The following is an 11,353-nucleotide window of genomic DNA, read 5'->3' as shown; positions in this document are numbered from 1 at the left end:
GAAGAAAAAATGCATTATCATCATTAAAAAACATTCTTAAGATAGACATTACAAATCATGATAGCTATATTTATTATTACACACGATTGATCTCATGAAGTTGCGATCCATCTCATGGCCGGTGGAGAAAGATGAAGACATGGCAATGGAGATTGACTTACCGAGGATGGTATTGATGACGGCGTTTAAATATCTAAAACATGTTATAATTTGAAACGGGATGATGATACATGGATTAGGGAAGAGGATGGCGTCGCGCTTAACAACCGGCGCACACGTTCTCATGTTGTAGTTCTCGTACTTTTCTTGCTTCCAGAGAAATAACAGTGCAAACAAACTCACTCGACTTTATGCTCTCGTCTATACGACCGAGCTAATCAAGCCAGATCTCATGTCCCATACTTAATGCTACTACACGGTACTACTCCCTCCGTTTCCATATTAGTCACAACACAGTAGTAATGGTGGTGCAAGTAGAAATGTTACTACTTCGCATGGTGAAAGCCAATAAGCCATCATCTCCCATGCATGCTTCCATGGAGTCCACAAACTCCCATCAATTTGGCAAGGACGCATGCATATCAGTTGGGCGCCTGAATTGCCTTGGGGAGAACTGGCATCGCCAGCTCGGGAGCAGAGGCCAACGGCAGGGAGCGACACTCCGCTGGCACCACCACCTGATGGCCACCGTTTTCCTCCATCTTGGCGGCGGCGGCGCACTCATGTATGATGTCGAGCAGCACCGTCTCCAGGTCCTCGGCGTCGGCCCACCCGCGCACGTCGGCTCGGACGGCCCGGCGGTCGGCGATGATGAGGTCCCACACGGGGTAGCCCTTCCTGGGCATCATGTAGTCCCGCTCGGCCAGCTTCAGGGTCGGGCAGTAGTCACCCCTGCCGTCGCCGAGGTATACCACTCTACTCCTCGTCTTCCCCGCCTCCTTGGACAGTTCTTGGAGCATCTCCTCCATCACCTTTCCCTGAATATATTTCGCCACACAAAGAAATTGAGTGAAATCTAAAGACTTGCACATTCACTGAGCTGTATATGTGCGTCTAGAATGTAGACGCGTCACCTTGCACATGTTGGGAGGACAGGTGGCGAGGGTGCAGCCATGGCTACTGCCATGATGGAAGTCGTGGTAGGGGGATATCCTGAGGCGGCCGGCGGCGTCGACATGGGCGGGATTGGTGCTGATCTCGGTGAAGTAGCCGGCGAGGCCGTGGTGCGCGAGGACTGCGTCGATGAAGAAGGCGTTGGCGTCGCTGAGGATCCGCAGCTCGCACCCGAGGGCGTGCGCGGTCTCGATGGCCGCCACGACGTGAGGCGACAGCGGCGCCGTCCTCATGCTGCCCGCGATCTCCTCGGTCGACTTGCCCTGTGAGTGCAGCTCGCCCATCATGGCGTCCTGCTCAAAACAGCACGCATCAGTTTCATCAGAAAGTGAACCTTTTTTGGGGGTTACGTGTGCACACTCCACACAAATTAAAATGCGGGTGGAGCAGCTGATTTGGTTGATAGATCGCAATTGATTAACGAAGGGGAAAATGGACTAGTTTCAAATGATTATCAGGTGCACATGTAAGGAAACGGTGGTTTACAATGGCGGAATTCCAGGGGAGGTGGAGAAGCAGCTCGTCGAACCGCTGGGTGGCGCCGAGGGCGTCGACGACCCAGTTGTCGCTATCGCAGTCGATGATCGTCTTGTCGAAATCGAACACCACCACCACACCGGCGCCATTGCTCGCGGCCATTGCTGCAGCTCGGAGAAGCTCGATCAGAACAGAGGAGCTACGTACGTGAAGGAGAAATGAAGGTGCGCTGCACTGGTCGGATGGAACGCCATGGCCGCGGTATTTATAGGGCCGGGGCAGGCACGGCCGGCCAAGAATCGAAATGGCAAAAGGTGGAAGTACTATCGCTAATGGAACTTCGTTACACACGGCAGCATCTGCCTTAATGCGGCGTGATATGGCCTCCGCATTATTGTGTCCCGTCCTAAATCTGAGCAGCGCACCAGCTGATGGAGGCCGGATTGCCAGGATTGTTCTTGGGAATATTCTTGGATCGGGTGTGCTGTGTCTTCCTTAACCTTGCCGCCACCGCTTTTCAGGCGGTTATAACGGCTCATGCGTGGCGGACTCTCCTAGCTTTTCCCAGATTTCGCGGGAGGAGAAGACGCTGGTTTTCTTGCTGTGCTTACGCGTTGCGGAGCCGTGTGATCTTACGGAAGCAACCATTTGACACACCAGTAGTTCAGCACTGCCAATGCAATATCATGCTAGATTTCCTCAAGCTTTAGTCAGTCATCGCCATATATACTGGATTCGCTTTGAGATTAGAGAGGCGATCCATGTGTTACTGGGATCTAAAGAGTAATACAATAGAACGAAACATTAGCTTTGCGCCAGATTACACACGTGTTGAATAGCATTCTATCAAATCAAGATAAAAATATGTATAACTCGTTCAAATAATATCAACGATTTGGTACAACTCTGACATTTGGGCCTCTTGGTTGGCATGGCGAAAGAAATCAGAGGCAGTTCCTATGCCGTCGTGGCCATCAAGATCTGGAGAATCTAACAAATTACAAATATCCAGAGATAGCGCGCCTACTTTAGATCTTCAACACTGTCCTCCAAAGGGAAATATTTGTTTCTGGCGATATGCTACTTTAACACCATCCATGATCAATGCTCCTCAATTGATTTATGTCATCTTTCTCTCCTCCATTAAAGCAACAAATAGTCATTTTGCATTAACATTAGTGATGACCTAGTGACCATCTTTGTAGAGACAGTGACATTATTGGGGAACACATTTGACGTTTCAATTGCAATGACCTAGAAATTGGCAAGTCGAATCTGGGTTTGGGTGGACTGAATTTTCAAAAATCAAAAAAGTGCTACTTTAAAGTTTTTTCAAAAAATTATTTTCTCACATTAATAATATCTTAATACTTACTCGTCAAAAATTTCAAGAAACAACATGATTATATGTGGCCCACAGGAAAATAACAAAATGTTCAAGTAACACTATGATGATTGGAGTTAATTATCCAAACAAAAACAAATTTCCATTATCTCTTATTTGTGTAGGACACATACGGTCATATTTTTCCATGAAAATTTGCACGAGTAAGTATCAAGGTAATATGTACATGCGTGAAGTATTTTAATTTTTTATAAAACATTGAAGTAGCATTTTTATGAGTTCAAAAACGGGCGCGCATACACCAATGTCCACCAAATCCGGGTCGGCAATGACATGCCCTATATAAGATATTATACAAATTAAGGCTTGATATGTTGAGGTGAAGTTTACAACATGCAGCCTTTTTATTTCGGGCTCTGAACTACCCGAACAAGGTCTTCTTAAAAATCAACTGAGAATTGATAATTTTGTGACCCATTGGCAGCAACCAGTCAGCAACTATAGATTATTCTCTCTAAGTTTCAAGTGTGTGTCATTTTGGCCTCTCAAACTGCCCTCGGCACATTTGTCCTTCTAGGCTTCTACTCTCATGTGATGCAATTTCAGTCATTTTATTTTTTCTTTTTATTTGCCTTCAAAACTGTTACCCAAAAATACATAACTCCACTTGATGCTTGGATTTGTTGCTATAGGGAAGGGAAAAAAGACACTTGCAAATGATCAAATATCAAACATGATATATTACTCACACCATTATTTATTGTGCCCAACTCTAAAAATGCCACTTGTTTTGAAATGGAGGGAGTGTCGTATTTTATGAGATTATTGCGTTTGGAACCTGATGTAGATGAGCAGCGATTAATTACCAATAAGGTTTGTTCTGAAAGATCTCCAAGCACATATCAAATGAAATGGTCCATTGCACATGCAGGCAGTCCGATATCCTCTACAGTTTCCATCTTCACTTTTCATGGCATTGTTTCTCATGCAAAATAAGAGGTAACCAGGCATATATAAGTTCTTATTCAGTCAAGTGTTGCCTTAAAACTTTGTTTGTTAGTTTGTGAAACTTAAGCTGGTCTCCAGCAGCCTGTGTGGTTGAATCTTGTAGACTTGCAAAGTCTTTATTATTTTAAAGCCGGGTAGTGATGCCTTCTATTTTATTTTAAACTAGGCACAGTCCCATACAGTATATATATACCAAGCTACGTGATCTAGCTAGGGAAGCAATATTTGCAGGTTGACTGGAAAGCCATATCGGCAAGTGGAATAAGATTTGGTGTTTTCCCTTTTTCTTTGGTTCTGGTAAAGATGCAATCATCTGTGTGGTCCTGATTGCTTTTGTTGAGGACAACATCAGTAATTTGGTCTAACGACGGCACGCACCGAGCGAGATATTAGACAGGTGAGCCCATAACTGTTGAAGGTCATTAGTCTCCCTCTAAGGTTAATGCGTCTTTCATTGTGTAAGCAAGACATAAGAGTCAAGTCAAGATGCTCCTTTTTCACAGCTGGTCGACACTAATTTTATGCATTCTAGGCTCTCCAGTGCAGGGTGACGGCACACGGCAGTCGTTTTGTTTTGTTGTTCTGTTAAGCAACTTACCTACGTCCGCAAAATGATTGATAGGTAATTGATACATGCAACGTCTCCCGGCAACACGCGTCCAGCTAGACGCAGAGTTCACCTTGCTTACCTTAATCTCTACTAATAAATTACGGATCGATAGTGTTGGTAGGTAAAAAAAACCAGAACAAATTTTCACCCGTAAAAAAAACCGAGAATCCCAGTGCCTTCCGATCTGCAACCGGGTCTCCCAGTGCCTTCCGATGTTTCGTCAAACCGGTTGTTGCGTCGATCAAGCAGGCTTCCTATCCTGCCTAAAAGAATCGCCAATAGAAAAACCGGTAGATGCGGCTCAAAAATCGAATCTAGGACTACCATCGTGACGGCACGCACCGAGCGAGATATTAGACAGGTGAGCCCATAACTGTTGAAGGTCATTAGTCTCCCTCTAAGGTTAATGCGTCTTTCATTGTGTAAGCAAGACATAAGAGTCAAGTCAAGATGCTCCTTTTTCACAGCTGGTCGATACTAATTTTATGCATTCTAGGCTCTCCAGTGCAGGGTGACGGCACACGGCAGTCGTTTTGTTTTGTTGTTCTGTTAAGCAACTTACCTACGTTCGCAAAATGATTGATAGGTAATTGATACATGCAACGTCTCCCGGCAACGCGCGTCCAGCTAGACGCAGAGTTCACCTTGCTTACCTTAATCTCTACTAATAAATTACGGATCGATAGTGTTGGTAGGTAAAAAAAACCAGAACAAATTTTCGCCCGTCAAAAAAACCGAGACTCCTAGTGCCTTCCGATCTGCAACCGGGTCTCCCAGTGCCTTCCGATGTTTCGTCAAACCGGTTATTGCGTCGATCAAGCAGGCTTCGTATCCTGCCTAAAAGAATCGCCAATAGAAAAACCGGTAGATGCAGCTCAAAAATCGAATCTAGGACTACCATCGTGACGGCATGCACCGAGCGAGATATTAGACAGGTGAGCCCATAACTGTTGAAGGTCATTAGTCTCCCTCTAAGGTTAATGCGTTTTTCATTGTGTAAGCAAGACATAAGAGTCAAGTTAAGATGCTCCTTTTTCACAGCTGGTCGATACTAATTTTATGCATTCTAGGCTCTCCAGTGCAGGGTGACGGCACACGGCAGTCGTTTTGTTTTGTTGTTCTGTTAAGCAACTTACCTACGTCCGCAAAATGATTGATAGGTAATTGATACATGCAACGTCTCCTGGCAACACGCGTCCAGCTAGACGCAGAGTTCACCTTGCTTACCTTAATCTCTACTAATAAATTACGGATCGATAGTGTTGGTAGGTAAAAAAAAACCAGAACAAATTTTCGCCCGTCAAAAAAACCGAGACTCCCAGTGCCTTCCGATCTGCAACCGGGTCTCCCAGTGCCTTCCGATGTTTCGTCAAACCGGTTGTTGCGTCGATCAAGCAGGCTTCGTATCCTGCCTAAAAGAATTGCCAATAGAAAAACCGGTAGATGCGGCTCAAAATTCGATTCTAGGACTACCATCGTGAGAGAGTCCAGATTGAATCGGTACTAGATGGTCCATGCGCGTCTTGCCGCGCCGATCTCCGATGTTTCTTGATTAGATTATCTGGTCTTTCTTTGTCGCTGTTTATGTGAATCTTTTTTGTTTGTTTTTATGTGTTCATGGGGGTATAGCGTGGTGGAGCCTTGTAGCTTTCTTTAATTCCTGCATTATCGGTGTGACTTTTTTTGTGCGCGGAAGGTGTCGTAGTTATGGACTACATGGAAAGCAACACATTCAGCCACAACACTGTCAGGTTATTGCGATGGAAAGCAACACATTTAGCCACAACACTGTCAAGTTATTGCGAGTCTCCTGAAGCTGAGCTTCTCGTTGCATTGTGAGTCTCCTGAAGCGAAGCTTCTCGTTGCATGAAGTCGTCTCAGTAGTCACCTGCGCAAAGGAATATGTTTTCTTTTTGAAAAGGAGAAATTCCATTAAACAGAACGTTTAGCAAACTCACTAGCCACTAAGGCAGATGCGAAGTCTGGGGCGGAATCTGCCCAACCTGAGCACTCTAGGGCGTACTGTGCTAGTTTATGCTCTACTTTATCAATTGTTACATGATCTGGGATTAAACCTGAATTCAAAAGACTCAAAAGAACAGCTGCAAACACTTCTTATTTCACGTAGCGGGACTCCAGTATCTGATAGGTCGTAGCTAGTAGTCTTCAGGGCATTCACCAAAGTCTGATTATCAGACTCAAAAACAGCGCAATTTAAGCCGAGTGCAGCTGCACCTTCAGTCGCTGGAGTGCACACATTCATCTCAGCTTGCAGAGCATGTCGTACATGCTTCAGTTTGCCTGCCTCAGCCGCAATGAAGTCACATGTATCAGTTTGGGAAAAAAAAAATCCAGGCACCGGTCTTCGAATTCTCCAGAAAGGATGCATCAAAGTTAACCTTGACGAAATTGATAGGTGGACTACTCCAAGCGGCAGGCTCCACATAGCTAGTTGGAATCGTTGAAGAATTCACACAATTGCTTTAAGCATTGACATGGTTGAACTCCAGAACATGTTTCTTAATTGCGTGGCATATTTCTTCCAGAGACTGCTCCCGCATTCAGTTTGTTCCTCGTTGACCACCAGTCCCACAGGAGAACAATTGTCAGGAAGAGCCCATAACATATCCATCATCACCATGGGGTTTGGCACACTTTCAAGTAGAAGCCAGATATCCTCTAAAAGCAGGCTGCGTCTTACAGGTTTAACCTTTCGCATTTAGGAAATAAATGGCCGCCATCCTCATCTGCCCGATTACACATCGGACACCTGATATCCAGTTCTACTCGTTTACGCTTAATATTCATGTGTGTCGGCAAGCTGTTGTGACATAACCTCCAAGTGCAGATCTTTACTTTACTTGGCAGCTTCAAACTCCAAAAAAATTCCAGAGGTGATACTACATCTGTAGATGATGAGGAGCTTGCATCATAATCTTGCTTGGAGTATCGTAAACTTACTCCCACACGGTAAGCCGACTTCAGCGAGAAAACTCCCTTATTATCAAAATGCCAGGCTACCCACTCTTCCATATCTTCCCAGCCTAAAATTTAGTTCCTGCACAGAATCTGAAGCATATAAGATAAATGCTTGCCTATTCAAGTTTCGTGTTAGGTGCTTTCTCATATCGGTCCCTCACTTTCGACATCCCATCCTCCAGATCAAGCATGATGGAAGTGTAGAGCCTCTCACGCATCCGTACATACGCCGGTGCAGTGGCCACACAGGATTGCTTGCTCCATCACCCACCATTCGAGAAGGCGCACTCATAGGCTTGGGCTGGAGATATCGATGATGAGTATCCTCTGAACTGGAGCATCCTGCGTGTTAGATTGAACACACGCAAATATGTAAGCATGGGCTAGATGCTAAGCAATAACGCATGTTACTCTCGGAAGTGTGTGCAGCTCTGTGTGTTTCTATACCTGTTATTGGACGTGGTGTCTTGGAGTCAGAAGAAACAGATAAAATTGCTCTGTGAGCACTGCAGGCGCCAGATTGCCTGAAGTGCAGGTACCCACTTCGGACTAAAGAACTCTCTGGTGGATCCTTCACGCCCCTCAGCTTCTTTTCCCATCGGTACACTGATCATTGCGTGATCAAAATGCAAGCAAATGAGCGTGGTCAGCCATTCATTTTTCCTCAAACACACAATGAGCCCGTGGAAAACAAAAGGCAGCGAAATATAAAATATTTGTATAGGACTTTACTGGACGGCAGTTTCATAAATCTTTTTCTGAAATAAGACATCAATGCAAAAGCCGCAATAGCAATACCAACCGATAGAGGAGGTTCCGTAGCTCTGGACCTGGCTATGTCTCTTAGTAGGGCACCAAGCCATTGCTCGAAAACAATGTCAGTAGTGTCAGGCAATGCAATAGAAGCAAAGCCAGCGTTCTCCACATGCATTGCCTCGTCAGCCCTGTCCAAAGGTAGCCTCAGCTCAACAAGGGTAGTTTCTTGGGCCGATCTAACGCGCCCAAGCGTGGATCTATACTTCCTATCGGCCATACAGCATGGACTGATAGGATCAGTTCCAAGGACATCATCCATTGTCGACATCTGCACAAGGGTAAGACTGCACAAGGGTAAGACAGTTATTACTCTCCTACTGCCGGCACGAATACAATGTTTTCCGTTCAGGTTTTCCAAATGCAGTTTTCTTTTCTATGCGTTTTTTTTTTCTTTGTTGCAGAGCTGCATGTCACAGACGCACGTGGTATGCTTCTAAGCGCGATTAATAAGAATACAGCCTACGACCAGAGTTCTAGCCGGTTATAGCCTTTTGGGAGAACATTCGCCGCAGTTACAGCGTTTATAGGATAAATGCGAAAAAACACCAATATGATTCTGATTTAGTTCCTAATTTAGGAGCTATACTTCTGATTTTTAGGAGCTATACTTTATCGAAAAAAGCTGTATATAGCCATATTTAGTTCCTAATTTAGGAGCTATACTTCTTGCTTTCTGATTTTTTCTTCTCTACATTTTGTCTCATGATTTCTGTATGTCTTCAATATGATTCAACAAAACTTGTGAGTTGAATATCTCAATATTTGTTTCTCTTCAATGGTTGACTGAGCTGTAGCTCAAATTGTGTTTGGGTCATACTTTTTCTATTTTTTGGTAAGATGTTTATGAAATGACGCCAAATGGATTAACCTGCTATATTCTGGCTGTAGACTTTATTAGCTTCAAAAATTATCGCGGCTAAATGAAACAGCCTGCTATTTTAAACTATGTGTAACACCCGTCCGAAAGTAGTCCGGTACTTTGCATTCTTTTCTTCCATGCGTTGTGCTATTTATTTTATTTTCCAATTGTATATGCCACAGGCAGACCTACCATTCGACTAAATGTGGTGAAGGTGCACGATGAAGGCACCTTGCCTAAATCAAAATGTTCAGTCTTCTGCTAAAAAGGAAAATATGTTAAAATCGACTTGAGCCTACAGCTATAGTCATACTTCCACCATTGCAGTCCTGTACAAAAGATCTAAATCTCGCGGAGGAAAAGCTGAGTGAAAATTTCTTTTTCAAAATTCAAGGACCAAATTATGTGGAATTCACAAGGAAGATCAAATAGCCCTCCAACTTAGTTATGCTTCCTATAAGCTTTTAACATGGAACGGAAGGGTATTTTGTGCTCCCAAATTTTCATGCGAAGAATAATGTACACGGCAAATGAAAACTATAAAATCCTCTCAACTGTCACAACAAATGAAAGCAAGCACGGCTACTCCACTTACCCGAAAAGTCAAAGATCTAGGGCAATCTTTTCCATATGGTAATAAATTAACCAGATAATGCAGAGGAAAGAAACCATTGGTCTGGCCCAGTCTCATCAATTTGGTCGATACGATGTAGGTTTATGATTATTTAAGCACGGTATACAAAGAAGTCTGGCAAGTGATAATTTGGCGAGGACAAATGCGAAAGAAAACTACAGACCGGAGTACTGTTGAAAAGTCTGAATTTTGCGGCACACACCTGTAGTTCATCCGTCTGCACTGATTCGGCCTGGCCCAACCCTCCAATAAACTTCTTGTATGATTGCATTTTATTTTAAGAGAAATCTTATACCATAGCGGCAAAGAGCATAAAGCAATTTGTTTCTGCATAAACAAACCAGGTGATTTATTGCCTATGTATAATGTATATCTGTAAGCACAATAGTCATGCACGCTCATCAGGCATCCCAGTCTTTCCTAAAACACGAACATGGCTGCTAATGCTTTCATGGTTTGTACTGAAAAAAGGAACAACGATTTGGTATCCTAAATATGGAAACAGGCAAACCGATCAGGGGAAACAAGACAGTAGCTTTAGAGCTTTCTTACTATCCGTATGAAAACAGATCGAAACTAAAACAGCTGGTGCCAATACACATGTGAAACGCAAGCATGGAGTAGGGACATACGAAGGCAGAAATGCATAGATTATACTGCGGTCATCAATTCTACAACAGATCGAGGACGGAATTACGCAAATTGAGCGGCTGCTCTATAGATCATACACGCCGCACAAATTTATTCCTATCAAGACGGCCTACTTCGCCTAAGCAAACCAAACCCTAGCTGAGGCGACGGCTGAATCGAAGACTGGTAGTGGTAAACACGGAGCTTTATGAGAACAGCCTGAAATATAGCAGTAAGAACCTTTGCGATGCAGTCGCCCGCCGGCGCTCTCCCTGCCGGGCACGCGCGTGCGCTCGTCGATGTGTAACAGTCGCGATCCACCGCCGTCACTAATGCGAAAAAAATTACAAAGAAGGCAAGTGGGGAGCCGAACCAGCGAGGAGAACCAGCCGCCACGGAGAAGACGGCCGGCCACCGCGCGGCGCCACCCCAAACCGCACGCGCCGCCCAAGCTGCTCCGACGAAGAGGAGGAACCCAACTCCGCTCGGACCTGCCGCCCACCAGAAACAGGGAAGCTAGACCGAAGACCCGGTCAAAACAGTTCCGAACCGACTCCGCTACACATCAGGCATATATGACCACAGATAATTCATCGCGAGAACACGTACGCACCCTTCCATACCTATGGGGCCTGCGAAAAGGACGTGCAGAGGAACCAGCAGCGTCGGCAACCCTGGGAGTTTACCATAGTGTCGCTACACATCAGGCTTCCACCGCGCATGACTAGTACACTGAACATCCTTGCACACATAGTGTAACGGTTCTGGAAATACCCCTATTAGATTTTGTTTGTTCTTTTTTATTTATGCATAATCATGACATCATGCATCTATTTTTCAACCTCAAAAATATTTTATTAAATAGTATTTTATTTCTTTTAT

At 44.6% G+C, this 11,353-nt stretch overlaps 2 protein-coding genes across 6 annotated transcripts; both read right to left on the bottom strand.

Annotated features, from left to right (window-relative positions):
• Window positions 1-286: 286 nt before the first annotated feature.
• LOC124686883 (inorganic pyrophosphatase 2-like) lies at window positions 287-1,813 on the bottom strand. The gene is made up of 3 exons (XM_047220772.1): window positions 1,600-1,813; window positions 1,074-1,406; window positions 287-977 (listed from the first exon to the last, which is right to left on the bottom strand). Exons 1-3 carry the CDS (start codon window positions 1,750-1,752, stop codon window positions 582-584), a joined length of 882 nt encoding a protein of 293 aa, XP_047076728.1. The 5' UTR covers window positions 1,753-1,813; the 3' UTR covers window positions 287-581.
• Window positions 1,814-7,113: 5,300 nt separating this feature from the next.
• On the bottom strand, window positions 7,114-10,900 carry LOC124692068. Of its 5 annotated transcripts, none has more exons than XM_047225366.1 (6): window positions 10,845-10,900; window positions 10,044-10,168; window positions 8,335-8,476; window positions 7,980-8,138; window positions 7,694-7,874; window positions 7,114-7,622 (listed from the first exon to the last, which is right to left on the bottom strand). In XM_047225366.1, the coding sequence occupies exons 3-6, from the start codon at window positions 8,393-8,395 to the stop codon at window positions 7,598-7,600; spliced, it is 426 nt and encodes a 141-aa protein (XP_047081322.1). In that variant the 5' UTR covers window positions 8,396-8,476; window positions 10,044-10,168; window positions 10,845-10,900; the 3' UTR covers window positions 7,114-7,597. The 5 variants fall into 5 exon arrangements, 4 of the variants coding, with proteins under 4 accessions (XP_047081322.1, XP_047081320.1, XP_047081321.1 ...); XM_047225364.1 differs by lacking the exon at window positions 10,845-10,900 and adding an exon at window positions 10,712-10,830; XR_006999297.1 differs by lacking the exons at window positions 8,335-8,476; window positions 10,845-10,900 and adding an exon at window positions 10,712-10,829 and having other exon boundaries at window positions 7,114-7,611.
• Window positions 10,901-11,353: the final 453 nt, after the last annotated feature.

The sequence above is a fragment of the Lolium rigidum genome, chromosome 2, assembly GCF_022539505.1.
Source record: "Lolium rigidum isolate FL_2022 chromosome 2, APGP_CSIRO_Lrig_0.1, whole genome shotgun sequence".
NCBI classification, from domain to species: Eukaryota; Viridiplantae; Streptophyta; class Magnoliopsida; order Poales; family Poaceae; genus Lolium; species Lolium rigidum.
The sequence above is the reverse complement of the archived record's forward strand: the minus strand, read 5'-3'. Positions and strand labels throughout refer to the sequence as shown.

Excerpts from the sequence above, each read along its gene's own strand:
- LOC124686883 (XM_047220772.1), bottom strand. The coding sequence starts at position 1,752 with ATGGCCGCGAGCAATGGCGCCGGTGTGGTGGTGGTGTTCGATTTCGAC. Across the intron at positions 1,407-1,599 it reads TCCCCTGGAATTCCGCCATT|GACGCCATGATGGGCGAGCT; the intron begins GTAAACCACCGT and ends TGTTTTGAGCAG. Across the intron at positions 978-1,073 it reads GTCCTCCCAACATGTGCAAG|GGAAAGGTGATGGAGGAGAT; the intron begins GTGACGCGTCTA and ends AAATATATTCAG.
- LOC124692068 (XM_047225366.1), bottom strand. The coding sequence starts at position 8,395 with ATGGCTTGGTGCCCTACTAAGAGACATAGCCAGGTCCAGAGCTACGGA. Across the intron at positions 8,139-8,334 it reads CTACGGAACCTCCTCTATCG|TGTACCGATGGGAAAAGAAG; the intron begins GTTGGTATTGCT and ends CGCAATGATCAG. Across the intron at positions 7,623-7,693 it reads TGGAGGATGGGATGTCGAAA|ATTCTGTGCAGGAACTAAAT; the intron begins GTGAGGGACCGA and ends TATATGCTTCAG.